General features: G+C 34.7%; 6 protein-coding genes and 1 long non-coding RNA gene across 8 annotated transcripts; 3 read left to right on the forward strand and 4 right to left on the reverse strand.

Moving 5' to 3' along the window:
- Nucleotides 1-1253: 1253 nt before the first annotated feature.
- Nucleotides 1254-3632, reverse strand: LOC106354631 (psbP domain-containing protein 4, chloroplastic). 2 transcript variants are annotated; one of them, XM_048736329.1, is made up of 6 exons: nt 3279-3632; nt 2990-3093; nt 2741-2852; nt 2419-2646; nt 2238-2318; nt 1254-1390 (listed from the first exon to the last, which is right to left on the reverse strand). In XM_048736329.1, exons 1-5 carry the CDS (start codon nt 3559-3561, stop codon nt 2254-2256), a joined length of 792 nt encoding a protein of 263 aa, XP_048592286.1. In that variant the 5' UTR covers nt 3562-3632; the 3' UTR covers nt 1254-1390; nt 2238-2253. The 2 variants fall into 2 exon arrangements, with proteins under 2 accessions (XP_048592286.1, XP_013650069.2); XM_013794615.3 differs by lacking the exon at nt 1254-1390 and having other exon boundaries at nt 2100-2318.
- Nucleotides 3633-4253: 621 nt separating this feature from the next.
- Nucleotides 4254-5730, reverse strand: LOC106357356 (peroxidase 13). The gene is made up of 4 exons (XM_013797036.3): nt 5413-5730; nt 5121-5306; nt 4861-5026; nt 4254-4780 (listed from the first exon to the last, which is right to left on the reverse strand). Exons 1-4 carry the CDS (start codon nt 5692-5694, stop codon nt 4380-4382), a joined length of 1035 nt encoding a protein of 344 aa, XP_013652490.2. The 5' UTR covers nt 5695-5730; the 3' UTR covers nt 4254-4379.
- A 4289-nt stretch (nt 5731-10019) lies between these two features.
- On the forward strand, nt 10020-13550 carry LOC106354630 (auxin efflux carrier component 6). Its single transcript, XM_013794614.3, has 7 exons — nt 10020-10536; nt 10765-11399; nt 12132-12381; nt 12463-12548; nt 12680-12837; nt 12986-13062; nt 13160-13550. Exons 1-7 carry the CDS (start codon nt 10106-10108, stop codon nt 13224-13226), a joined length of 1704 nt encoding a protein of 567 aa, XP_013650068.2. The 5' UTR covers nt 10020-10105; the 3' UTR covers nt 13227-13550.
- Nucleotides 13551-14835: 1285 nt separating this feature from the next.
- On the forward strand, nt 14836-16730 carry LOC106354628 (alcohol dehydrogenase class-P). Its single transcript, XM_013794611.3, has 6 exons — nt 14836-15033; nt 15152-15288; nt 15362-15408; nt 15498-15982; nt 16046-16203; nt 16276-16730. Exons 1-6 carry the CDS (start codon nt 14892-14894, stop codon nt 16552-16554), a joined length of 1248 nt encoding a protein of 415 aa, XP_013650065.2. The 5' UTR covers nt 14836-14891; the 3' UTR covers nt 16555-16730.
- Nucleotides 16661-18269, reverse strand: LOC106354629. Its single transcript, XM_013794612.3, has 4 exons — nt 17892-18269; nt 17758-17822; nt 17398-17682; nt 16661-17045 (listed from the first exon to the last, which is right to left on the reverse strand). The coding sequence occupies exons 1-4, from the start codon at nt 18193-18195 to the stop codon at nt 16749-16751; spliced, it is 951 nt and encodes a 316-aa protein (XP_013650066.2). The 5' UTR covers nt 18196-18269; the 3' UTR covers nt 16661-16748.
- Nucleotides 18270-18814: 545 nt separating this feature from the next.
- Nucleotides 18815-20127, forward strand: LOC125576382. Its single transcript, XR_007314751.1, has 2 exons — nt 18815-19791; nt 19894-20127. It is a non-coding gene; the product is annotated as an uncharacterized LOC125576382 (long non-coding RNA).
- A 1898-nt stretch (nt 20128-22025) lies between these two features.
- Nucleotides 22026-24620, reverse strand: LOC111199411. Its single transcript, XM_048736330.1, has one exon. It carries the CDS (start codon nt 22719-22721, stop codon nt 22287-22289), a length of 435 nt encoding a protein of 144 aa, XP_048592287.1. The 5' UTR covers nt 22722-24620; the 3' UTR covers nt 22026-22286.

The following is a 24620-nucleotide window of genomic DNA, read 5'->3' on the forward strand; positions in this document are numbered from 1 at the left end:
GTTAAAATTCATAAATCTGAAAATCTGAAATCCGATTGGCCCTATTTTCGGGTTAGATCTGGATCTATTTAAGATCATGTAGTGATTTGGATAGGTTCTAGATCAATTCAAATATCAATTTTCAGAACTATTTAATAAAATAAAAATCTGGATATACATCGGTTCGAATAGTTTTGACCAAAAAAAAAGATCGGTTCGAATATTTAGTACCCGGTAAAAACCTAAACCAATGATAGGTCGAATCAAATGCACAATATATCAAAACCTTGGCTTCCGTTGCAAGTAAGTCGCAAAAAGGAAGCTGTCTATCTATGGCTCACTGCAACAAAATGGATCCTTCCCAATGAGGGGCATAAACAAACCACGAGGTTCAGTTTTCTTATGAATCTAAATAGAGAACACCGTACGTTGAACTTAAATGTACTACTCGTATTTGGTTCATTGTATAAGGTGCATGAGTTCTCAACTTTATACAAATACATTATGTACGAGAGTGATCATCCATTAACTCACTTGTACAAGAACCCATGGATCAAAAAAAAAACTTTATGGCAAATGTCTCTAAACACACCCACGTGCTTTGGCTTTTAATTTGACAGCGCGTGGGTAGTTCATGTCTTATCTCTGTTGATTACGTGGGTTTGGTGGTTTAACCAGATATACTGAGATTGAGAGTACTGAACCGGGACCTATAGTGAACCGGCACATTTATTCAGATTTTCGAATCGGATTTGGGTCGGTTCTTTTAGGTCTTGATGGTTAAATGAAATACTGAGATTGAATCATGTGTACTAAACCGGAACTTCTAGTGAACCAAGGTGTAGGTACGGTATTTGAATCTTCGGGTTAAAATTCATAAACCTGAAAATCTGAAATCCGATTGGCCCTATTTTCGGGTTAGATCTGGATCTATTTAAGATCATGTAGTGATTTGGATAGGTTCTAGATCAATTCAAATATCAATTTTCAGAACTATTTAATAAAATAAAAATCTGGATATACATCGGTTCGAATAGTTTTGACCAAAAAAAAAGATCGGTTCGAATATTTAGTACCCGGTAAAAACCTAAACCAATGATAGGTCGAATCAAATGCACAATATATCAAAACCTTGGCTTCCGTTGCAAGTAAGTCGCAAAAAGGAAGCTGTCTATCTATGGCTCACTGCAACAAAATGGATCCTTCCCAATGAGGGGCATAAACAAACCACGAGGTTCAGTTTTCTTATGAATCTAAATAGAGAACACCGTACGTTGAACTTAAATGTACTACTCGTATTTGGTTCATTGTATAAGGTGCATGAGTTCTCAACTTTATACAAATACATTATGTACGAGAGTGATCATCCATTAACTCACTTGTACAAGAACCCATGGATCAAAAAAAAAAACTTTATGGCAAATGTCTCTAAACACACCCACGTGCTTTGGCTTTTAATTTGACAGCGCGTGGGTAGTTCATGTCTTATCTCTGTTGATTACGTGGGTTTGGTGGTTTAACCAGATATACTGAGATTGAGAGTACTGAACCGGGACCTATAGTGAACCGGCACATTTATTCAGATTTTCGAATCGGATTTGGGTCGGTTCTTTTAGGTCTTGATGGTTAAATGAAATACTGAGATTGAATCATGTGTACTAAACCGGAACTTCTAGTGAACCAAGGTGTAGGTACGGTATTTGAATCTTCGGGTTAAAATTCATAAACCTGAAAATCTGAAATCCGATTGGCCCTATTTTCGGGTTAGATCTGGATCTATTTAAGATCATGTAGTGATTTGGATAGGTTCTAGATCAATTCAAATATCAATTTTCAGAACTATTTAATAAAATAAAAATCTGGATATACATCGGTTCGAATAGTTTTGACCAAAAAAAAAGATCGGTTCGAATATTTAGTACCCGGTAAAAACCTAAACCAATGATAGGTCGAATCAAATGCACAATATATCAAAACCTTGGCTTCCGTTGCAAGTAAGTCGCAAAAAGGAAGCTGTCTATCTATGGCTCACTGCAACAAAATGGATCCTTCCCAATGAGGGGCATAAACAAACCACGAGGTTCAGTTTTCTTATGAATCTAAATAGAGAACACCGTACGTTGAACTTAAATGTACTACTCGTATTTGGTTCATTGTATAAGGTGCATGAGTTCTCAACTTTATACAAATACATTATGTACGAGAGTGATCATCCATTAACTCACTTGTACAAGAACCCATGGATCAAAAAAAAAAACTTTATGGCAAATGTCTCTAAACAACGCGGAAGGAAGTAGCTATCTTCTTCAGATCCTTGTAGTATCTCTTCCATTGAAGCCCTGTAGCATCAAAACATAAACCAAAATTTATTTATAATTTAATATATAAAACAATGAAAATTGATTGTAGAAAACATACAAGAGAGAGATATTGACTCACCGTTTCCGGTGACACTGAACAAGTAAAGACGGTTTCCGGCAGCGGTTGCAGTGATGAGTACATGAGGTGGCTCTAGCTCGAACTGGTAATAGAGTCTACCATCGTGTTCCGCTACATTTGAACTCAACACTTTCCCTTCAACGTTTTCTCCAATAACTTCTGGTCCAAAGGCGTTGATCACCTTCGCTGGTGTTCCAATATTCTCAATCTTCACGTTGTCCCCAAGGTCTGTCAAAACCAATTTAATTGAACCAATAATAATCATTACAAATGAAATGTTAGACTGATAATGAAATATTTTAATGGGAGAGAGTGCTCTTACTATCTGCAAATCTTAGAACGGGAGCGACAATTACAGACAAGCGGCCTTCTTTAGGACTAGCAAATCTCAAGTCAATCTCAGTTCCACCAAGATCAGCTATCGATACAGGTACCTATAGATTATAATAATAACAAATAAGAAGAGTCTAGAGTGAGGAGCTTCTCGGAGAATCGACTCGTCTGACCAATACTTGATTTATAGTTTAAATGAATAGTTGACAAAAAAAAAAACAGAACCGAGTGACCAAACCTCGTTCCAATCTTGAGGAACAGAGAAGGCGTAAGGGATAATAGGACTCCAACCAACGCCATGCCCTCCTGACTTCTCGTCTGGTCTACGGTATGTTCTCCAACCTGTCCTGAGAGCATTCCAATTACATTTTCACCCCCTCACAAAACTCAAACAACAAAAGTCTTAAAGCCTAAACATTTGTGAATCCATAAATATCTTCTTTTTAAAAAAAAATCAGTGACTATCTATTTACATGCAAAATGTAAATTATAATTTACAAGCAAAAAAAAAACAGAGAGACAAGAACCTTCGTCATCGGGTTCGGACAGACCGGGAACTCTCCCGGCGAGCAGACCTTGTTTCACGACAGCTAATCCTTCCCCTGGAAACGCTAAAGACGTCGAAGAGGCCAGTGAGAGTCCAGAAACAGTCGCTAGTAATGATCTTCTACTCAAAACCTTAGGAGACCACTCGTCTTCAGATCCTCCAGGAATCTCATTGTTGACTCTGTGATGAGCGGCGATTTTCTTGTGGTGTGGATGAGGATGACAGGAGAAACTAACGCGGAAGCGAAGCAGGGCCGTCTCCATTCTTTACTACTCTGTTTCGAACTCGCGATACCTGAGAAATGGCGTTTGATCAAAACAGTGTGTGGCTGCTATTCTGTTGTGATTGATACTAATAGTTTATTAGCCTCACACGTGTCACTGCCGTGTCATTTTGAAGCGCGCACACACACACAAAGATAAGTGATTTAAAAAAAAAAAAAAAAAGTAAAACGATTCTTATTAGTATGTTTTAATTTCATCCTACATATATTCTGGTGATAAGATTTTTTATATTGCAAGTTCACATACATACATAAACGAATCTATTTAAATGAGAATTATTTGATTGATCATTCATATACTTCAAACTCACAAGTGTTTTAGCAATAAGCAACCAAAGCTAATGGTGAATCCTAGCTATATAGAGCAGTTGTGGATATAAATGTTGAAGTTTGTAGAAGCGGATAAATTACTGTGATTTTAAATGTTATTAAAATTGTTATTACTTATTTTTCATTTCTTACATATCCAAATGTAGCAGCAGCGGATCCAGATGTTGAATTTTATAAAAATGGATAAATAATTATGATTTTACATTTTTCTTTTTGATAAACCAACGTTGAGTTGGTCTAGTGGTAAAGGGATTGCGGCTGTAAATTCCGCCACTTGGGTTCAACTCACGGTGGAAAAGACTATTTACAATGTTTGGGTTCCCGGCAAAGAGGTGAAAACACCTTTTTGTTATTAATTTTTTGTTTACATGTTTTTATACATCGTTTTATTTACTGATTCTGATCCAACATTCTCAGGATAACTTTTGTTTTAATATATAAACAAATATGAACTTTCGTTAATGGAGACTAATTTGTGGCATTGCATATGCGTCTGACCTCTCCTTTAACACCAGTCTTCACCCCAATGGCACCCATCTTTACCATAGCTTCAGCAAAATCCGCAGCAAAATTAGCCTCCGAACTCTCGTTGCTTGCCAAATACGACTCAATAATATTCTTCATGTCATTATCTTGGTACAGTACAGAATCCGATTTGATAACTCCTTTGCCATCTCTGATGTTCCTAAATATTTGCTCGTCGAACACAAACTGGCTTTCCCAATCCAACGGAATCCTTACATTAACATCGCCACCTTTTGGACACTTTGATCTCAACACTTGAAAAAATTCTGGACTTATCGTTGAATCTTGAGCATCCAAACGTGACATGATAAAGAAACATGCTGTAGTACCGATAGTATGTGCACCTTTAAACATAAGTAACATTTTGGTTAACAAGTGGTATTTATATTTAATCAAGTTATTGAGTTTAGGATAAATTAATTACCAGCACTAAGAAGAACAAAATCTTTATCTGAAAGCCCCTTTTCTCTGAATTTTGATTTTAAAATGTTTATGGAATCTTCAACATCTGGCAAGTTAGCAGCGTTACTCTTATCTGATGTCAGGCCATCTCTTCGACCTGTTGGAACCTCGTAAAAAGGTCCTTTTGCCTATTATTTGCCCAAAAAAAAAATAACATGAATACAGTAATAAAAAGGTCCTTTTGCTTATTTTTCTTTTTGGTCGGAACTATTATAGTGTTACCGCAACGACAGCGTTTCTAGCAGCAAGAGCAACGATGTCAGCACAAGACACAACGCCTGGACACAAACGTTCAAGCTCTGATTTGGCATTATCTATAACATCGAAACCACCCACACCAGCGTTACCCGGAGCAAACCTCTCGTCATCATTTACTTCGTGTTTGATAAGAATAGACCCATCACAACCCTCCAACATATAACCAAATCAATTTATGTCGGTAAACTCGGAAAAAATCATCATGAAGATTAGTGAAAATATATATTTTTTGCATTGAGATTCATTTGAACCATACCTCAACAAAGCAATCATGGAAGTGGAGACGGAGTAAGACAGCAGCATTTCTAGGGTCCTTGGTCACTGCTTGTTTAACAACGTCACCGACGATGGATTCTGCGGATGGACATGTTTCTGAGTAGAACCCAAACTGGAGTTGTTGTGCCTCTGAAAAACTGAATAGATCATGAGCAGAAAACAAAACTAGAAAGATTCCAATAATGATCATTCTCGAACTAAATGAATGCTTCGATATACTCTCTCGTACTCCACGGCTCATTTTTTGTTTTATATTGATCATTTAAGTTTAAGGTAAGTTGGAAAGTTTTATTTGTTTCGTCGATATTTATATGCATGGAGGATATTAAATACAATAAATATATCTTTCAATAGTTTCGACTTTATGTCATTCATTGCATTTGTGTAGCTGTTACTGCGTAAAATGCTTACGTAAAGGTGACAAAACTTGCATTCAGATTTTGTAAAAAGTATTCTAGTAATTTGATAGTAACATTTAAACAAAATATTATTAAAATGTTCAACAAAGTAACTTTGTTCCAGTTTTAGTAAATAATGAGTTCTTGTTCCACCAGAAGCCATACCAAAGAATATTAAATCAAATTATTTTACTTTATTTAGACCGTCTTTTTCTTATAAAATAGACAAAATATTGTAGCTCAAGCAGTAAATTAATTAAAATCAAGTATATTTGTTTGGAAGTAGAGAAAAAAAATTAAAGAGATATATGTTGGAATCCGTCGTATAATAACGTGGCGAGCATTAACGTTAGAAAACTGGATGCGGCAACAAATTAAAGAGATATATATTGGAATCCATCGTAACGTCTTTTGTTTTCTCTGCAAATTGTCAAACGTGAATATCTTAAAAGCTCAACCAAATAACCGCAAATGGCAACAAATTTTAGAAATGCGACAAGTTCGAAGTATTATTCTTGTGTAGACGACTCTCTCACTCAAAAGGAAGGCTAGAAGGTTTCATCCATACATGGTTAGTTTTTCGTCACGTGAGGATAATTTGTTATAGCCGCACGGGGAAGTCGGGTTGTTTGCTATAACAGCGAAGGATGTTGCATTCTATGGATGATGTATCGTCTTCTTTCTTTGAGTTTGTAAAACAGAAGAGTGCCAAAGAGGAGATAAAAACAGTTATAATATTTCTCTAGCTAAATTCATCAGGAGACTGTAAGTTAGGTAGTAGTCTAGTGTTTAGACTTTAGATGTGAGAAAGATAAATACGCCGCTACATATATGATCTTGTTTCAAATAGATTAAAATTTCTTGAAAATAATTGCATCCTTTTGTGCGTTATACTATATCACAAGATGACAATGTCTCAAGTCTTTGAACTGGAAACATTAATTTGGGAGATTGCATATTTTCCTTGAATTTGCTGATGATTTTTTTTAAACGCTTCAAAATGCTTACATTTTTATAACTTTTCTTTTTACAGCAAGAACATTCTATATTTTAATGACGAACATGTTATTTGTTACTTCTTTTTTTTGTTCAAAATGTTTTTTTTTCTTTTGTAACAAAACAAGTACTACTAGACAAGTGATGGAAATATTAATTGGGCTAACAAATATTTTCTTCCTAAGTCCTGGAGACCAAACCTTAATGTCTGATCAGAATATACTTAAATTTAAAGTATATATGATTTGTTTAAGCCACACATAAAACCATTTATTAAATCGAAGATCATATATTGTATAACCCCCAAAAAACATGACTTTCATGCAAATTTGAAGAATATGCTTAAACTCAAATGAATCAAGAACATATGAAGTTAGATTTCTACGTATCTAAATATCTATCATATGTATGTACTTTGTCAATGTACATATGCATATACATTGATTGACAAGACGGAATATGTAACCGTGTTTGGAACGAAAAATACATAGGTTGGTGGAAAATGACCCAATGCAACAAAAATTAAGAAACGAACAAAATGATGAATTGATGGCACGCGAAGAGAAGAGAGTTAGACTTATGTTATGTCACTTTCTTTTGATATTCACACTCCCTACCTCTCCCTCTCTCAGTGACTAGACCAGACACGTTTTAGTTCTTGCCCCCTGATCTCAGACCAGTTTTTCACTGACTTTCCAAAATATCAATTTATATATTTTATTACTAAAAATAATAGAGCATGTAATTTATAATTTGGAAATGAACCCATCATTTCTCGCACTTGAATTTGATATGATTTTATAACCTACCCATAATCCCACACTATATTTTCCCTTTTCCTCGATCCCATGCGCTTACTCTTAGTCTTCGTTTCCATCATCATTGTTCGTTTTAATATATATTTATTTAAGACATCATATTCCACGGTGTGTTTCATTTGTATATGTGTGTGTAAGTGTGTTCTAATACTGCAAAAAGAGCGAGAAAGACAACTTCACTCGAGAGTCGAGAAAGGCAAATTGCTTATTCTGAGTTTCTTTGTCTGGTTTATGTGTGTGCTTATATAAACATTCAAGATAATAAGAGACTTTACTGTCATTGCCGTTGGAAACTATAATCATAGATGAACGTTATTTTATAATATATCCTACAGGGATCCTGTCTACATGTTAATTAGTATATAGTAATTAAGATAGATGTTTAGGTTAGACATATAGGACGGAATCAATAATCCTGAACTTTTGTGTAGCCTTTCTTCATTGACAAAATATTTGTTTGTCTTTAATAATAAGAAAAAGGTTACGTATGACTTTGTTCTTAAATTTTTGAAAAGGACAATATCTTTTAAGCTTTAAAGCAAAAGGCTAACACCGTATAGTCTCCACCCATGGCGCTAATATCATTGATCTTAGATTCTAAGAGGATCTCCTTCTTTTCCTTTATGCACACATTCTATTGCATATATATATACGGTGTGTAAATATATATATATATATGTAGATGTGTGTAAATGTATGTGATTATTATACTAACAATGTAATTAGCATTATGCAGGCCAATTTCTTATCATCCAAGTTGACACATGTAAATTTCGTTGTTGTTGTTGTCACAGAATTGACATCCGTAGAGTTAACAAAAGTTAATCTTATTTTGATAGAATAAGACTATGCTTCGTTACCAATTACTTGATTTGTCTCCTGAATCATTGATGTCTCCATTTATTTTTATTTAAAAATACGCGTCTCATGATAATATTGTTATTGGGTGTACCAGAATGAAATGTAGGAATGTATATAGAGGGTTAACTACATCAAACAAGTTGCATAAGACAAATATATGACTCATTATAGTGAATATCATGTTAGGTGGCTTTACCGGTTTACTTTTCATTTTCGTCCATTAATTTGTGGTAGATTTTGACTTAAACAGCAGTTTAGTTTTCTATTATAAAATACACCAGACAACAAGTTTTTATCGTAAGCAAGAGAAGAAAACAAAAGAGTTAGGGAGATAATTTGGGTGAAAGCCTATTTCGACAAAGCATATTTAATTTCTTTCGATGTCCCAATAAAACTTTGAAACTTATTTTAGTTTGTTTATAAAAAATGACGATGATAATCTTCATCTGTAATTAACTACATTTTCTTTTTGTCGATGATATATAGTTTCAATGGCTGTAAATGGCCCTTCTGGTCCTCATTGTAAAATATACCAAATCTAACAAACTTAATCATGAGTACGAGTAAAAAACAACAAAGTTAGGTAGCTAATAAAGGTGAAAAGCTTACTTAGTCAAAACAGTGAACACCAGTATATGAGTATACAAAATGAAAAAATTGAAAATTTTCTTTGGTTACCAATTTTGCAAATATTGTTGAAGAAAATAAATCATGCCACAATTAAATAAACATGTATTTTGACTGCATTTATAAAACACTACCCAAAATTTTAAGTTACTTGATCTCCGAATCTATGCATATATAAGGTAAATTAAAGTAGAGATGAGAGATTATGAGAACTGTGGCTTTTCAAATGAAAATTTTGAAAATTAAATGAAACACTTTTTTTTTACATGACTCTTTATAACTAGTTTAATTTTTTACATATAATTAAAATGTTAACAACATAGATAAGCTATTATAAACATAATAGTATTTTATTAATAAGAAACTTGTAAAATATCTCAGCTTTGGAAATGCTCTAAAATGATTGGTAAAAAATATTTTTGATAACTCTTAAATAATATAATAATATATAGTAATAATTAGTTAAATTTGATTTCAAAATAGGATTAGATCATAAATCTCAGATGGCTTAAGGACATCTCCAAACCCACTCTATTTTTCACTCTAAAATAGAGTTTAGAGTTAAAATGCTCCAATGATACTTTATTTTTCACTTTATAATAGAGTAAAAAATAGGTTTACTCCATATATAGAGTAACTTATTTTTTTTTTGTTCATCACTCTATTTTCTACTCTAAAATAAAGTACAATTAGAGTAAAAAATAAAATAAGTCATTGGAGATGGTCTAACACACGACTAAAAAAATGTATTGTAAAACTTTTTATGAAGTTACCCTAAAATATTTTTAAGAAGTTATAACACCATGAAAACGAGAATGTCAGCACATTAATTATGATGGATACGCAGATAATGGAACAAGCTAGGGGTAACCTCGTCAACAAGTCCCTATATAACCCAACACAAATTTGCACATACCTCAACCAAACTACACATCTAAACTAACCAGAAAGAGGAAGAATCAGAGCAAAGAAGATGATCACGGGAAGTGAATTCTACAAAGTGATGTGTGCAATGGCACCACTCTACTTCGCCATGTTCGTTGCCTACGGTTCTGTCAAGTGGTGGAAGATCTTCACGGCGGAGCAATGCTCTGGAATCAACCGTTTTGTCTCGGTTTTCGCCGTCCCTATTCTCTCTTTCCACTTCATCTCACAAAACAACCCTTACAAAATGGACATGATGTTCATCATCGCTGACACTTTGTCTAAAGTCATGGTCTTCGTTTTGCTCTCGCTATGGGCCATTCTCTTCAAGTCTGGTGGTCTCGATTGGCTCATCACTCTCTTCTCCGTCGCCACGCTCCCTAACACTCTCGTTATGGGCATCCCTTTGCTTCAAGCCATGTACGGAGAGTACACTCAAAACCTCATGGTCCAACTCGTTGTCCTTCAATGCATCATTTGGTACGTTATTCGATTTTATTATATTTTTGACAAAAACGTTATTCAATTTTATAGATGTTTATTTATGGATTTATATAATTGACTAAAAACAATCAGAATCAAATGAATTTATAGTTATTATGTGGTATTTTAATTAAGCCAACTTATAGCATATAGTTTATTTGATTAATTAGCTGAATTATTTATAACCTATGATACTAAATGTAAATATATTTATTTTGTCTGTAGGTATACTCTACTACTCTTCCTCTTTGAACTACGTGCGGCCAGGTTGCTTATCCGAACCGAGTTTCCGGGTCAAGCAGCCGGGGCAATCGCTAGGATCCAAGTGGACGATGACGTCATCTCCTTAGACGGCATGGACCCTCTCCGTACAGAAACTGAAACCGATATAAACGGTCGGGTCAGGCTGAGGATCCGACGGTCCATATCATCCGTACCCGACTCCGTTGTCTCTTCCTCTCTATGCCTAACCCCTCGAGCCTCGAATCTTTCTAACGCCGAGATTTTCTCCGTCAACACTCCTAACCGTTTCTTTAACGGCGGAGGAGGAAGTGGTGCACTTCAGTTTTATAACGGTAATAACGAGATCATGTTTTGTAACGGTGATCTAGGCGGTTTCGGTTTTACCCGACCCGGGTGTGGTGTTAGCCCTAGGAGACTATCGGGTTATGCTTCTTCAGATGCTTACTCGTTGCAGCCGACGCCACGTGCCTCGAACTTCAACGAGCTTGACGTTAACGGAGCCGGTACGCCGGTTTGGATGAAGTCTCCTGTCGCCGGGAGAATATACCGGCATACAGCGTCGCCAAAGATGACATGGGAGTCAGGGCAGAGACATGTAGCCAAGGATACTATCAATGGTACGTTTTCTTTGAAAGATGTGTGGTTAAGCACTGACACGATGCCGTTTAGTCGTTTTCCTTTTGCTTTTTTTCGTATCTTAAATGATTTATTTCCTATTTTTTGTTAGTTTGTCTTTTGTTTTATAAAATTTGACGAATAGAAAAAACCTTGGGAGGCTACGTAAAATACAGCTTTTTCAGATTAAAACTTGCTTAGCTTGTGTCACTTTTATCGTACAAATCCCAAGGAATATAAATCATACTAATTGAAAAATAATTAATTAATTTCACTTGATTTAATAATTTAGTGTGCATATTTTGAATTTTGTTAGCATTATCATTTATCTCGTGTTTTAGAGCTTTAAGATTCTATTGAAACAACATGATGAAGCATGCTAATAAAGCGGACCCCTTGTACCACCCGCAAGCTTACTATAATCAATAAAAATCACATATCACATATATGGTGAACAAGATGTTGACTTTTTGTATTCACAATTATTTTGATCTCACAAGTCAATCTTTTTTTTCTGAGAAAGAAAGATGCTATCATATTCCTTCAGCACGTGTGTAATCATCAGTGAAACCGACGCATGATTTTTATATACTTTCCTATTTAATTTAGTATATGTTTTTTTGGTAAAAAAATTTAGTATATGATATTAGTACATCCCACAACCAGGAGTAACATGACTACTTATTAGTGTATGCATTTGCTGACGTGTATAGATGATTATGTATCAATTCCAGAGAAGGAGATCAGCTTCAGAGACGCACTTAGGGCTGCACCACCGCCTACGGCAGCCGGTGTTGCTTGTTCCATGGAGGAAGGAGCCGCCGGAAAAGAAACAGCTCCGGTTGCTCCTATTGGCAGGCAAGAAATGCCAAGTGCCGCTTTGATGGTGCGGCTCATACTAACTGTCGTAGGGCGCAAGCTTTCTCGAAACCCCAACACCTATTCTAGCATAATAGGTCTTGTCTGGTCACTTATATCCTTCAGGTTAGTAATCAATTCCTTAAAATCCGTCTATAATCATATATCCGTAGTTAAATTTAACTTTTTGTAATTGTTGATGAGCAGATGGAATATAGCGTTGCCAGATATTGTTGCGTTTTCGATAAAGATAATATCAGATGCAGGTCTTGGAATGGCCATGTTTAGTTTAGGTATGATAATTTTCTTATTCTACGTGATAGCTAAGCTACATACAGTCTTTTTGTTTTTTTTTTTTTTTTTGTTTAAACAGTCTTTTTGTTTTAAAACATACAAATACATAGTTAAAAATTCAAATTTACAGGTCTATTCATGGCGTTACAGCCGAAGATGATCACTTGTGGGGTGAAGAAAGCAACAGTGGGGATGTTGATTAGGTTCATCTTAGGTCCCGCTTTCATGGCTGCTGCTTCAGTTATCGTTGGATTGAAAGGTTCTAGGTTACATGCTGCCATCGTACAGGTAAACATTGGTTCATATGAGTATTCAAAGTTTGCTTCGATTTAGTACCATAGTATACTCCCTATGGCTATAATTTTGAAAATTTTCTAGTGTTGAATATTAATGGTATATTAGTAAACTTGACGAGACCTATATGTTTTTTGCATAGGCGGCTCTACCGCAAGGAATAGTTCCGTTCGTGTTTGCGAGGGAGTATGGTTTGCATCCAGACTTACTCAGTACATTGTGAGTTTCAGTTCTTTATTTCTAATCATTTCTACATTATTGGTTAGAATTTCTTATAATGTGGAAGTTTATGTGTTTACTGATGTTTTGTTTTCAGGGTTATCTTTGGTATGATAGTATCTTTACCAGTAACTATTCTGTATTACGTGCTCTTGGGCCTATGATTCACAACAACATTGAAGAAAACAAATTTACAATAAAGGGACGTGGAAATAGAGACTAGTGAGCTCTAAAGAGTTGTTCTTAAGAGCTTGTGAGAAAGAGTAGCGATTACATTCAAATTAATGGTCAATGACCAATGGTTATGGGAACATATTAAATTATGTGCTTAATTAATATTTAACTTTGACCCTATTGAAGGTACGTGCATGTGACTAGATGTTAAGGTTAGAAATCAATCGTGAATATACGTTTGATTTCTTTGAGCTGAATGGTTTTGTGATGTACAGACACAGTGAAAGCATGATTCATATAGGAATCATCATGAAAATTCTTGTCACAAAGTCTAAAATCAAACCAAATATTATGCAGTAAGAGTTTATTGCTGGCCAATTCCCCCATAGCTACTTAATTACGTTTTAAACTATGTAACCAGTTAAAATTTAGAGATCCTATTGAGGTTAAGTGCGGCGACTACTGACTAGAGCAGAGCTGGGATTGAGGGAAGGGTGGTGAAACGTTTGAAAGGACCCCCATTTTTTTTTTTTTAAAAATCATTTTGTATATATATCTCTATGTAATTAAGTTATATAAGTGTTAAATATATAATAAATAAAAGTGAGAAAACTTCAGTTTATAAGCATAGTAATAAGATATCAAACAGATTTTTGGTTATATAATTTATATATGAAATTTTTAATAAAAAAATAATATAAGGAAAATATATTTTTATGTTACTAAATTGTTCTTTGATTTTTTAAAGGGATTGAAAACCAAGTTTTTGATAAAGAAAAATTCATAAATATTTAAATAAACGTAAATAAATATTTTTTTATTTTGATTAGGGTCCCCAAAATTCCATGGTTCTGGACTAGATGATTAGGTTGAGAACTGAGTATTATTTCCACGTTTGATTTCTGTGAGCTAAATGGTTTTATATATGATGTATATTTGAAAGCAAGATTCATATAGGAATCATCATGAAAATTCTTGTCACAAAGACCAATATAAAACCAAATAATCTCAAATTTATTATTTATTTTTATTATACATTTTTCAATAATTATTAAATAATCAATTCAAATAGTTTCAATTAATATTTTAAAAATATAAAAGTATTGTAAAAATAGAAAAAAATAATATTTATAGAATAAAAAAGTCGTAAATTGGTTTTTTTTTTTTCAGAAATGCAGAGAGTATTATGCAGTATGATTTAAATGATATTGTCAATTAATTGACTCTCAAATCTTATCGTTGTTGATACATACTTGAGAGTAACGGCCAAGAATGTAATTAAAAGCCAATTATATATGATCGGTACCATTAACTACCAAACAAATTAATAAAATTGCATCTTGATGGCCAAGAATAACATTAAAAATGCTACCTAATTAGTAATTACCAAATGAAGGTTAAACCGCCGAGACAAACCGGTTCGATGGGTGCCGACTTGCTGCTTTTAGAAAAAACCACGGCGGTACAAAGGGATTTTATAGAATCTTTTAATTTAATTCATTACTAAAATTGTAATTAGAGACGGATAAAACGCCACGTGGACGAATGCCGTGAGAGCCAAGTGGAAGAACTTATTAGTCAAAACCAAAGGCAAAAAAAAAAAAGAACGCCCCTAGTAAAGGCAAAACCCAAAACTATACAATGGTTTGGACCGTATGGTTATCTATCAACATACACTCTTCACTATAAATACACATTCTCTCATCTTCTCTCATCTCTCACAATCAAACACAAACAAAACCCAAAGAAGATCTAAGTTCATCATGTCTACGACCGGACAAATCATTCGATGCAAAGGTTTCATTTTTTATATTCTCGTCCTTTTATTATTAAGATCTCACCATTTGAGGGTTTTTTATCACAACTGTTCTTATGAGTTATGATTACAAAACGGTGTCGTTTTACGTGGTTGTAGCTGCCGTTTGCTGGGAAGCTGGAAAGCCACTAGTGATGGAGGAAGTGGAGGTTGCTCCACCGCAGAAGCATGAAGTCCGTATCAAGATTCTCTTCACTTCTCTCTGTCACACCGATGTTTACTTCTGGGAAGCTAAGGTAAGAGATCCCCAAGAACTCATGTTCTGTCTCTAGTTCTGTAATAAATAAACTCACTTACTGTCTTCCACAGGGACAAACGCCTTTGTTTCCACGTATCTTCGGACATGAAGCTGGAGGGTAAAAGAATCTCTCTTGTCTTGTTTAAGTTCTGGTCTGCTTTTAAGGTTTAGAGATTTGAGTTTGTTTGATCTTGTTTGTTTGTGTAGGATTGTGGAGAGTGTTGGAGAAGGAGTGACTGATCTCCAACCAGGAGACCACGTCCTCCCCATCTTCACCGGAGAATGCGGAGACTGCCCTCACTGCCACTCTGAGGAGTCCAACATGTGCGACCTTCTCAGGATCAACACCGAGAGAGGAGGGATGATACACGACGGCGAATCGAGATTCTCCATCAACGGCAAACCGATCTACCATTTCCTTGGGACCTCAACGTTCAGCGAGTACACCGTGGTTCACTCTGGTCAAGTCGCTAAGATCAACCCTGAAGCTCCTCTTGACAAAGTCTGCATCGTCAGCTGTGGCTTGTCCACTGGGCTGGGAGCTACTTTGAATGTTGCTAAGCCCAAGAAAGGTCAGAGCGTTGCGATTTTCGGTCTTGGTGCCGTTGGGTTGGCTGCTGCGGAAGGTGCTAGGATTGCTGGTGCTGGTAGGATCATTGGTGTTGATCTTAACCCCAAGAGATTCGAGGAAGGTTAGTTTAAATGTTTTTTCTCTGATCGCTGGGACAAAACTAATATTCAATGTTACATTGCAGCTAAGAAGTTCGGTGTGACGGAGTTTGTGAACCCTAAGGAACATGACAAGCCAGTTCAGCAAGTCATCGCTGAGATGACTAACGGCGGTGTGGACAGGAGTGTGGAGTGCACTGGAAGCATTCAAGCCATGATTCAAGCCTTTGAATGCGTTCACGATGTAATATTCAGACCAAACCATTCATAACTAACTACTTTGTGCATAGTTGACATGTGATGTTTGTGGTTACAGGGCTGGGGTGTTGCGGTGCTGGTTGGTGTGCCGAGCAAAGACGATGCTTTCAAGACTCATCCGATGAACCTCCTGAACGAGAGGACACTCAAGGGTACTTTCTTTGGCAACTACAAACCCAAAACCGACATTCCCGGGGTGGTCGAAAAGTACATGAACAAGGAGCTGGAGCTTGAGAAGTTCATCACTCACACAGTGCCGTTCTCTGAGATCAACAAGGCCTTTGATTACATGTTGAAGGGAGAGAGTATCCGTTGCATCATCACCATGGGTGCTTGAAGAAACTACATTTCTCCTTTACCAATAAATGTCTACTTCGAGTGTTTTTAGTAGACAAACTCTTATTGCTTTTGTGTTTTTTAAGTTCCTACTCTATTTTACCATATCGTTGTAATAGTTTTCATTCTATCAAGGTTTTAATATAAACTATAAAAAAAAGAAAATTCTCTTTCTCTTTTAACTGAGTGTGTGATTCAACATTCAGAATGCAAACGAACTAACCGTAACGACTCAAAAGAGGTCTCGAGACGCCACTCTCTTTGCTTCTTGCTCAATGGTCTGCCTTTGCCTGCCTTCTCACGGTTTACTCTAATATCAGCTATCCCCCAAACGCAGCTTTTGGCTTCCACGTCGAAAGAAACAAGCCTGAAGATACCATCACCATCCGTCTCAGCTTCCTCGTTAGCGTACCTCACATACATTGACCTGTCCTTGTACCGGTCAAGATCCTGAGGAACTCTTACTACTCTTTCAACACCAGGTGATGAAACCTGTTGCACACATGGTTCAAGCTTTTGTTTGAGTCTTTGAACCACACGATGTTAAAAGAATCAAAGGCTGTAACCATGGTTCCAAAAATCGGTCTTAACCGAAAATATATTTTTAAAATCTGATTTATATGACTTAAAATAAATCGGTTTAAACCGTTTTAAATCAGTTAAAATCCACAGTTTAATCGATCTAAATTAACTTAAATTTATTAAATATAAATCCATAATTTTTTGTTTTGTATATCTAATTTTGATAATTTCTCAAAATAATTTTATATTTAAACTCCAAAACTAAAATATCTTATATAAACATAAAATATATATAAAATAACTAAATTAAACTAAACTAAACCTCTAAAGAGATGCTGTCAGGTATGGACTTGGCGAGTTCAGCTTCAGACAGTTTTGCTCTGTAGATTTTTGAATACGCTTCGATGTCATCCATCGTTGGAGAACCGGACTTGTTACTGAGCCGCTCGATTCTCACTTGTACGGTGGAGTTCGGTAGAGTCTTGAACGCGTAAATGCCTAGCTCACCGTTAAAAGACTCGCAGGCTTTCTCGGCTAAGGACAACGCTTCTTTGTCCCATGTTGTTCCGGCAAGCTTAATACCTCCTCCTCCACCTCCATCTCCAGCCTTTTAGAGATCAAATCTAGAGATTGAGAAATGCAAAACAAAAAAAGTTTGTAACTTTCGTAAGTGGGAACTTACATAGAGTTCTTCTTCCTCCTCCTCTTCCTCGAGGTAGAAGTCATCTTCTTCATCAGTTAGTAGCTCTGCAACATCGTAAGAGATCAATGTTTGGACTATAAAAATGGAATCTTTAGATTATTATTACTACGCACCGTCTAGAACATCTTCGAGAAGAACTTGCTCTTCCTCTTCCTCTTCTTCTTCTTCAATGAGTGATTCGTCTTCTTTGTTTGGTTTTGGTTCGAAAATAGTCGTTTTAGTGTTCTTCTTCTTCTTCTTCTTCGCGTAAGTCTCTATTGAAAATTTCGGATACTGAAGAAACGGCGTCGTTAAGCGGAGACTTGTTGTCGGAAGGAAACGATTGGCGGCGGGAAGTCTAGTACTTATGCCAAAAGCAGGCAGAACTGAAATTCCCCGACAAGAGTGATACGGTCGGAGACAACAGATGAAGTCCATTTTCTCCACCGTCTTCTTCGCCTGTGGAGCCAAAACTGCGGCTAAGATCTTTGGTTCTCGTCGCTTTAAATCAATTTCATCGGTTCGATTGATAAAGCCCCGGTTAGAGTTGGTTTACTTATATGTCGGCCCAATAACACGACCAGCCCATAGTTTTAGCAGACCGTCGTGTTTATTAGCATTGGGTTACTATATGGGCTGAGAATGCTGTGGCAACAAATCATGGGCTTGGACTTAGGTGTTAAGTAACGCCGGATTAGATAAAAAGTTTTGGAAAACGAAATTTAAAATTTGACATTTTCGAGTATTTATTAGTCTCTTTATTTCCCATGCATTAATTTGTTTTTGAAATGGATAAATTAAGTAAGATCTGACTGACGTGAAAGTAACTGTAAGGCCTGGTTCTGGAAAGAGTAAACATAAAAATAGAGCTAATTTGAGTTTGAGTACTACTCTCTGTAGCTCGGCCACTGCTGCGCCGTCGGATTTCTCAACAGTCTGTCTGAGGATGATGTGAATGAAACCTGACACTGACACATCTCTCTGTCTCATCTCGGCAAGTAATCTTTTTTTTTTTTTTGAACACCCTCGGCAAGTAATCTTACTTCTTGTCTTTTCTCACACAGCTAAATAAACTTTTCTCATTTTTTTAATGTCATATGTGAACTAATATTATTCGGGAAAAATGTCATAAAAATCCCAAACTTTCAAAATCTGGCCATTTAAAGCATTACCTTTATAAGAGGCAGCTTAAAATACGAAATTTTTATTGACTTTTATTTTAAATCATAAATTTTTGTTGACTGAGCCTTATTGGGCACGTCGTTAAATGAGTTAACAGAATCTTAACATTGTTAATTAAACGGTGTTTAATCATTGTTAATAGAAACTACGTATTTTTATTTTATTAACTTAGTCTGTTTTCAGTAATTAATTTTAGGAGCAATTTGCTTAATATGGAATATTTTACGTATTCAAACAAAATTAACCCAAAAGAACATAAACCAAATCATGACAAAATGTGTACAAAATGAATTCAACAAAGTGTACCAAACCGACAGTCAAAACAATGGCATTACACAATAGAAAGCAACTCTTTTTTTTTTTTGCATTCAAACCATGGTGTTCAACCTTATGATCAAAGTTCTTGTGAAACACTTTGTCCTTGAGATTGTCTTTGTGCTCGTTATCCTTGTTGTGATTGTGATCCTTGGGCTTGTGATCCTTGTTGTAGTTGTGAAACTCCTCCCTAGTTTAGAAAATATGAAAATATATGACAAACAAAACTGAAATGTGTCAAATAAACTGAAAATTTCAAGAACATACAAACCTGTTTTTTTGGTCGTCCTCTTGGTCTCTTTGGCTGACTCTCAACACTTGGATTTTTACAACCTTGCTTATTGTGTCCATCTTCCTTGCAGTTTGAGCATGTCACCACTCTCTTCCGGCGTGTTAATGTGGTCCTAGTTGATCCTGTTTTATTCCTGCCTTTCCTCCTAGCATAGTTACTTGGTCTTCCTGGATTACCTCTTCTCCATGGTGGTGGCAAGACAGCTAACCTATTCAATCTAGGCCACAACATCATCCCTTGTACAGGTTTTATACCATCTTTATATGTTTCTCGCCACTTCTTTGTTGTGTAGTACTCATTCACATAAGCTTCAACCTTTTCTTTTTTACCTATTATAACACTTGCAGCATGAACACAAGGGATTCCAACCATCTGCCACTTTCTGCAACCACAAGTCTTCTCATTCATATCAACCACATAGTTAACATTATTGAGCTCTACCTCATGAAAATTATTTCTGGCCATGTAGCGGATGCAATGTTGTGATCCATTTATAGCTTTCTCTATCTCACAATGTGCTCTTCTTGTGAACCTTGTCTTCAACCTTTCAGCAATAATGGACCTCTTCGCATTACGCACCATACACTGTCTCCTAATATCTTCTAACAAGTCTAGTAAAGGCTTTTTTCTTGCTTCCCTAATAGTTCTATTAAAAGACTCATTGAGGTTATTGAGATTGTCATTGCAGCATGTTCTAATCCTGAAGAAAACAAACGTGACAGAGAGAAGAAGAAGAAAAAGAAAGCGACAGGAGAAAAAAAATTAGGGTTTTATTTGTGAATTGAGATTTTGGACATAACTAAAACTACGTAGTTTAGATTAACAGTGATTAAAAACGGTATAATTAACAACGTTTAAATTTCTGTCAATCTATTTAACGACATGACCAATATGGCCCAGTCAACAAAAGTTTGTGATTTAAAATAAAAGTCAATAAAAATTTCATGTTTTAAATTGTCTCTTATAAAGTTCATGCTTTAAATGGCCATATTTTGAAAGTTTGGGATTTTTATGACCTTTTTCCCAATATTATTCACTGCATATTAGTCCCAGTTAAATACACACAATAATGACATTATAGATCGAGATGGGTTGCTCGCAACACACGATCCGAAAGTCATCTCTAGAGATATAAATTCGATAAACACCAGAGCCACTAGTCTCACACCCCAAACTAAAAACAAATATTCCCTTCATTTTTAAATATTTGAAGCTTTAGAAATTTGTTTTTCATTTTTAAATATTTTCTGATTTATTTGAGGGCAAAAGCCCAATACAGTAAAACCATCAGGATTCGAATTATGGCCACTGGAGAATTAATATTTCAGCATCGTCAAAGACAGACCGACGCGTAGTAACACATAACTAGTCTGGACCACTTATATGTAACCAGAATATTTCTGTATAATTCAAAAAAAAAAAATAGTGTAGTCTATTTTACTATTAGTAAAATTATGAGTATGTATATAGTTAATGATGTTTTTTTAGAAAATATAAAAAAGTAAATGTTTTCTTAATCTACGTGTCTATTTCTAAAATGTAATCTTTTAAAAACGGAGAGAGTATAACATAAAACTAGAAACAAGTTTCATCCAGGATCAAATCCACCAATGTAATCAAGAGGTGATAGTTTGATGGTAACCAATCCACTCTGTAACACTAGATATGTTTTTAGTCAGTTAGTTATATGATTTTGGGATTTTGATAATTGTGAGTACAGCATCTTGATAATCAAAAGGGTACTTTCACTGTTTTGAAACTAGGTATGGACACTAAGACAACTTTCCAGATCACCAGGTTATTGGGACGAACCGTAGATTAATAAATTATTTAATCTATTTATGTAATAATATATTAACTAGTAGATATTCTGTGACTTAAAATATATAATATATAACTTTAGTTTCTTTATTTTCATTTTCATTTGACATACAAAATATCAAAAATAATTTAAATTATTTAACAATTTTTATAATAAATTAGGAGTTATGACATCTAATAAAAATATCAAGATTTAACATAAATATTTAAATGTCTAATATGAATAATAAAATTAAAATCTAAAATAAACCAAAAGTAACACATCAGACTGAAATAGATTGTTGATAACAAAAATAAATTAATACTAAATCACATCAACTAATTTTCTCTCTATCATAGTTCAATTCATTTTCTTAAGAGGCATAGTGAAATCTTCATCAAAAATTCAAAATCACAATTTTATCGGTATTTATATATGATAAAGAATCAGGAATTTTATTCAAAATTTATAAAATTACCATCAAAATTTTTTGGGTGTATCATCTTTGGGATATTCTTCAACAAGAGCATTCTTTAATTCATTATATACAAGCTCGCTAAGTTAAAATATAAAACATATATTATAATAACATAATCAAAAAAACTAAATAAGTAAAAATTACATATTGGTATAACTGGTAACTGGATATCAGGTTTAATGGGTTTTTTGTAAGTTTTATTAAGTTATAATGGTTTTTTTCTTAAAACCTAAATCAGATTATATATCGAGTCACCGGATTGTCCGGTTCGACTGTGGGTCTAATTTAACACTGGTTACTTTAGATACTGGATTTCTAGATCAGACACTGGATACTAAAGTGGACCATGATATATCATCAGACAAGAACTGGTAGAAAAGTAATTTTCAAAATAAAATCAACATCTAAAAACCTGTCAAGACCATAAAAATAATACAAAGAAACGAACTGCGCTCATCCCTCTAAGATAACTGGAAACCACACGTAGTTTTAAAACCAATACCACTCGTTGTCTCAACAGCTTCACCTCCATCATCATCAAACATAGACCAGGATCCTTTCTTAGAACTAGAGACCCTTTTCTCAGGTAGCCACTTGGCTAGCATGTATCTCGTAGTCCTCCATGGCGGTCTAGACATTCCTTCTTTCTTCATGGACTCTGTCATCTCACCAGAAACCAACGAAACAACTCTTTTGAGTCTCTCCTCTGTCGCCACAAACACTGTCGGAAGCATCTGAGTCACGTCTTTGTAAACTTCTGTCTGTTTCGCTAACTCAAACTGAGACTTGAAGTCAAGATCAATAATGAGACGTTTCATCTTGCTTCTGTCATCACCGCCGCGACCAGTCGCCACCATGACCTCAATGTACTCGTACTTCCTCTTGCACTTAAACATTCTACTACATCCTGTGTAACAATTTCACAAAAGCAATCAATAAAAAACTTGACCTAACTTTCCAAAATTAAAGGAAAAACTCTTCAACTTTTGCAAAGATCAAATCACATGAATACTTTTCTAAATTTTTATTTTTAAAGCCAAAATGATATTTTATTATTACCTTCACGGCGATCAAAAGAAGAATCCCACGAGGTTCTATAGATAGAAACATCATTGTAGCCGTCAGATCTAAGCTTGGAGACAATTTTTTTCATCACATCTCTCTTCTCATCGTCTCCTTCGTATGATAAACGAGTTTACCTTCTCTTCCATTTCCTTCTCCTTTTCTCCTTTCGTCCGAAGAATCTCCTGAATATATATTCAACAACTCTTTTTTAATTATTTTTATGTAATATATTTATATGTAACATAAGATATAATATTGTTATGAAGCAAAAAGAGAAGTATGCATCGACAGATGGAAATAGACAAGAGACCTGAAGGGTTACTAGAGCAGTTGAAGACTTCTCCATATGATTGGGGACGGTGGCCGGAGGAACGGTGACCGGTTGGACGGTGACCGGAGGCTCAATATAATCCAGCACAAGCTTGTCCAGATCTTCTTTTCCCAAACTCCCCATAGTAACTATTCTCACCTGTCTCTTCCAATTCTTCTAGGTTTTCTTTTTCTTGGAAAAAGTTAGAGAGCAAAAATGACTTACAAAATACAGTCTATATAAAAGTGTGACACGTGTGTTAAAATCTTATCATTATTGTTTGCCATATTATATGAATGTTTAATATTAGTATTTCTATTATAAATGTTTGTTGTTAAAATAATACTTTCAATTATAAGAATTTCTAAAATAACATGCATCTGACACGAAAAAAACTAAATTAATCTAGTTTCTAAATTTTAACCTTACTTTCATTTCTTAAATGTTAAACCCTAAACTTTAACACTAAACCCTAAACTCAATATATATATATATATATATGTTTTTCATATTTAACAAAATTATATTGTAAAAAAATTTCAATGTGTGCTTATTTTGTCAAAAACATGATTTAATGCTATTCGAAAATGTTTCTCTAATTTTTTGTTATTAATGAATTAAAGTAATTAGAATGGTTGAATTTTATAGTTTTCAAAGCATTTTCTAAAATACTTCTTAAAAGTTAAGTTCATAAAATTTTATTTTGGTTCAGTATAACTTAAGAAACATTGAGTGAGCTAGTCATCTTATCTAAAAACTAGTTATAAAATCTAATGATAAAAACTTGATAAATATTTATGTAAAAATAAAAGTATTTATTGTTTAATAATTAATATTTTTTGTTATTTTAAATTTTTCATGTTTTTCATATTTTTATGCTCTATAATTATTTGTATTATTATTTCTGCAGAGGTTTACGATTTATTTTTAATCGTTTCGTGCGGTTCTGACTAGAGCCAAAAGTTGAACATCCCAAAAGCATAAGAAACAGAATTAAAAAAAAAACAAATACAACATAAAACCTAGAAACAAGTTTCACCTAGGATATTTGATCCACCAATGTAAGAGTATCATGTCAAACAAGTTTCCCAATGTAAAAAAATCCACCAATGTAAGAGTATCATGTCAAACCATATACTACAACTACAATACATTTCAAAAATCTTTCCCAACGGTTGTGTCATTTAAAACCCTATTAAGTTGGATTTTCAAGGACTGTATTTATTAAAATGTCATATCAGTAATAAAAACAGATACAGAATTGAAGAGCCCGAGATGATTTCTTCATCGTTCTTCTCTTTCTTTTTTTGTTTGGCTCTTGAGCACTCTCTCTGACTGTCCACACGTAGTTTTCAAACCAATACCACTCGTTGTCTTAACAGCTTCACCTCCTTCACCATCATCAAACATAGACCAAGAT

Source organism: Brassica napus, chromosome A7 (assembly GCF_020379485.1).
Source record: "Brassica napus cultivar Da-Ae chromosome A7, Da-Ae, whole genome shotgun sequence".
In the NCBI taxonomy this organism is placed as follows: domain Eukaryota; kingdom Viridiplantae; phylum Streptophyta; class Magnoliopsida; order Brassicales; family Brassicaceae; genus Brassica; species Brassica napus.

Bases quoted from the DNA above. Each gene is read 5' to 3' on its own strand.
- LOC111199411 (XM_048736330.1), bottom strand. From the start codon at position 22,721: ATGTTTAAGTGCAAGAGGAAGTACGAGTACATTGAGGTCATGGTGGCG.
- LOC106354630 (XM_013794614.3), top strand. From the start codon at position 10,106: ATGATCACGGGAAGTGAATTCTACAAAGTGATGTGTGCAATGGCACCA. The intron at 11,400-12,131 runs GTACGTTTTCTT...TATCAATTCCAG, and splicing joins AGCCAAGGATACTATCAATG to AGAAGGAGATCAGCTTCAGA. The intron at 13,063-13,159 runs GTGAGTTTCAGT...TTTTGTTTTCAG, and splicing joins CCAGACTTACTCAGTACATT to GGTTATCTTTGGTATGATAG.
- LOC106354631 (XM_048736329.1), bottom strand. From the start codon at position 3,561: ATGGAGACGGCCCTGCTTCGCTTCCGCGTTAGTTTCTCCTGTCATCCT. The intron at 2,647-2,740 runs GTAAGAGCACTC...TGGTTTTGACAG, and splicing joins CGTTCTAAGATTTGCAGATA to ACCTTGGGGACAACGTGAAG. The intron at 2,319-2,418 runs GTGAGTCAATAT...TTGATGCTACAG, and splicing joins GTTCAGTGTCACCGGAAACG to GGCTTCAATGGAAGAGATAC.
- LOC106354628 (XM_013794611.3), top strand. From the start codon at position 14,892: ATGGTTATCTATCAACATACACTCTTCACTATAAATACACATTCTCTC. The intron at 15,409-15,497 runs GTAAAAGAATCT...TTGTTTGTGTAG, and splicing joins TTCGGACATGAAGCTGGAGG to GATTGTGGAGAGTGTTGGAG. The intron at 15,983-16,045 runs GTTAGTTTAAAT...GTTACATTGCAG, and splicing joins CCCCAAGAGATTCGAGGAAG to CTAAGAAGTTCGGTGTGACG.
- LOC106354629 (XM_013794612.3), bottom strand. From the start codon at position 18,195: ATGGACTTCATCTGTTGTCTCCGACCGTATCACTCTTGTCGGGGAATT. The intron at 17,683-17,757 runs GTAAGTTCCCAC...GATCTCTAAAAG, and splicing joins AGGAGGAAGAAGAACTCTAT to GCTGGAGATGGAGGTGGAGG. The intron at 17,046-17,397 runs GTTTAGTTTAGT...TGTGTGCAACAG, and splicing joins CTGACAGCATCTCTTTAGAG to GTTTCATCACCTGGTGTTGA.
- LOC106357356 (XM_013797036.3), bottom strand. From the start codon at position 5,694: ATGATCAATATAAAACAAAAAATGAGCCGTGGAGTACGAGAGAGTATA. The intron at 5,307-5,412 runs GTATGGTTCAAA...TATATGTTGGAG, and splicing joins TCCATGATTGCTTTGTTGAG to GGTTGTGATGGGTCTATTCT. The intron at 5,027-5,120 runs GTAACACTATAA...GGCAAATAATAG, and splicing joins CTAGAAACGCTGTCGTTGCG to GCAAAAGGACCTTTTTACGA.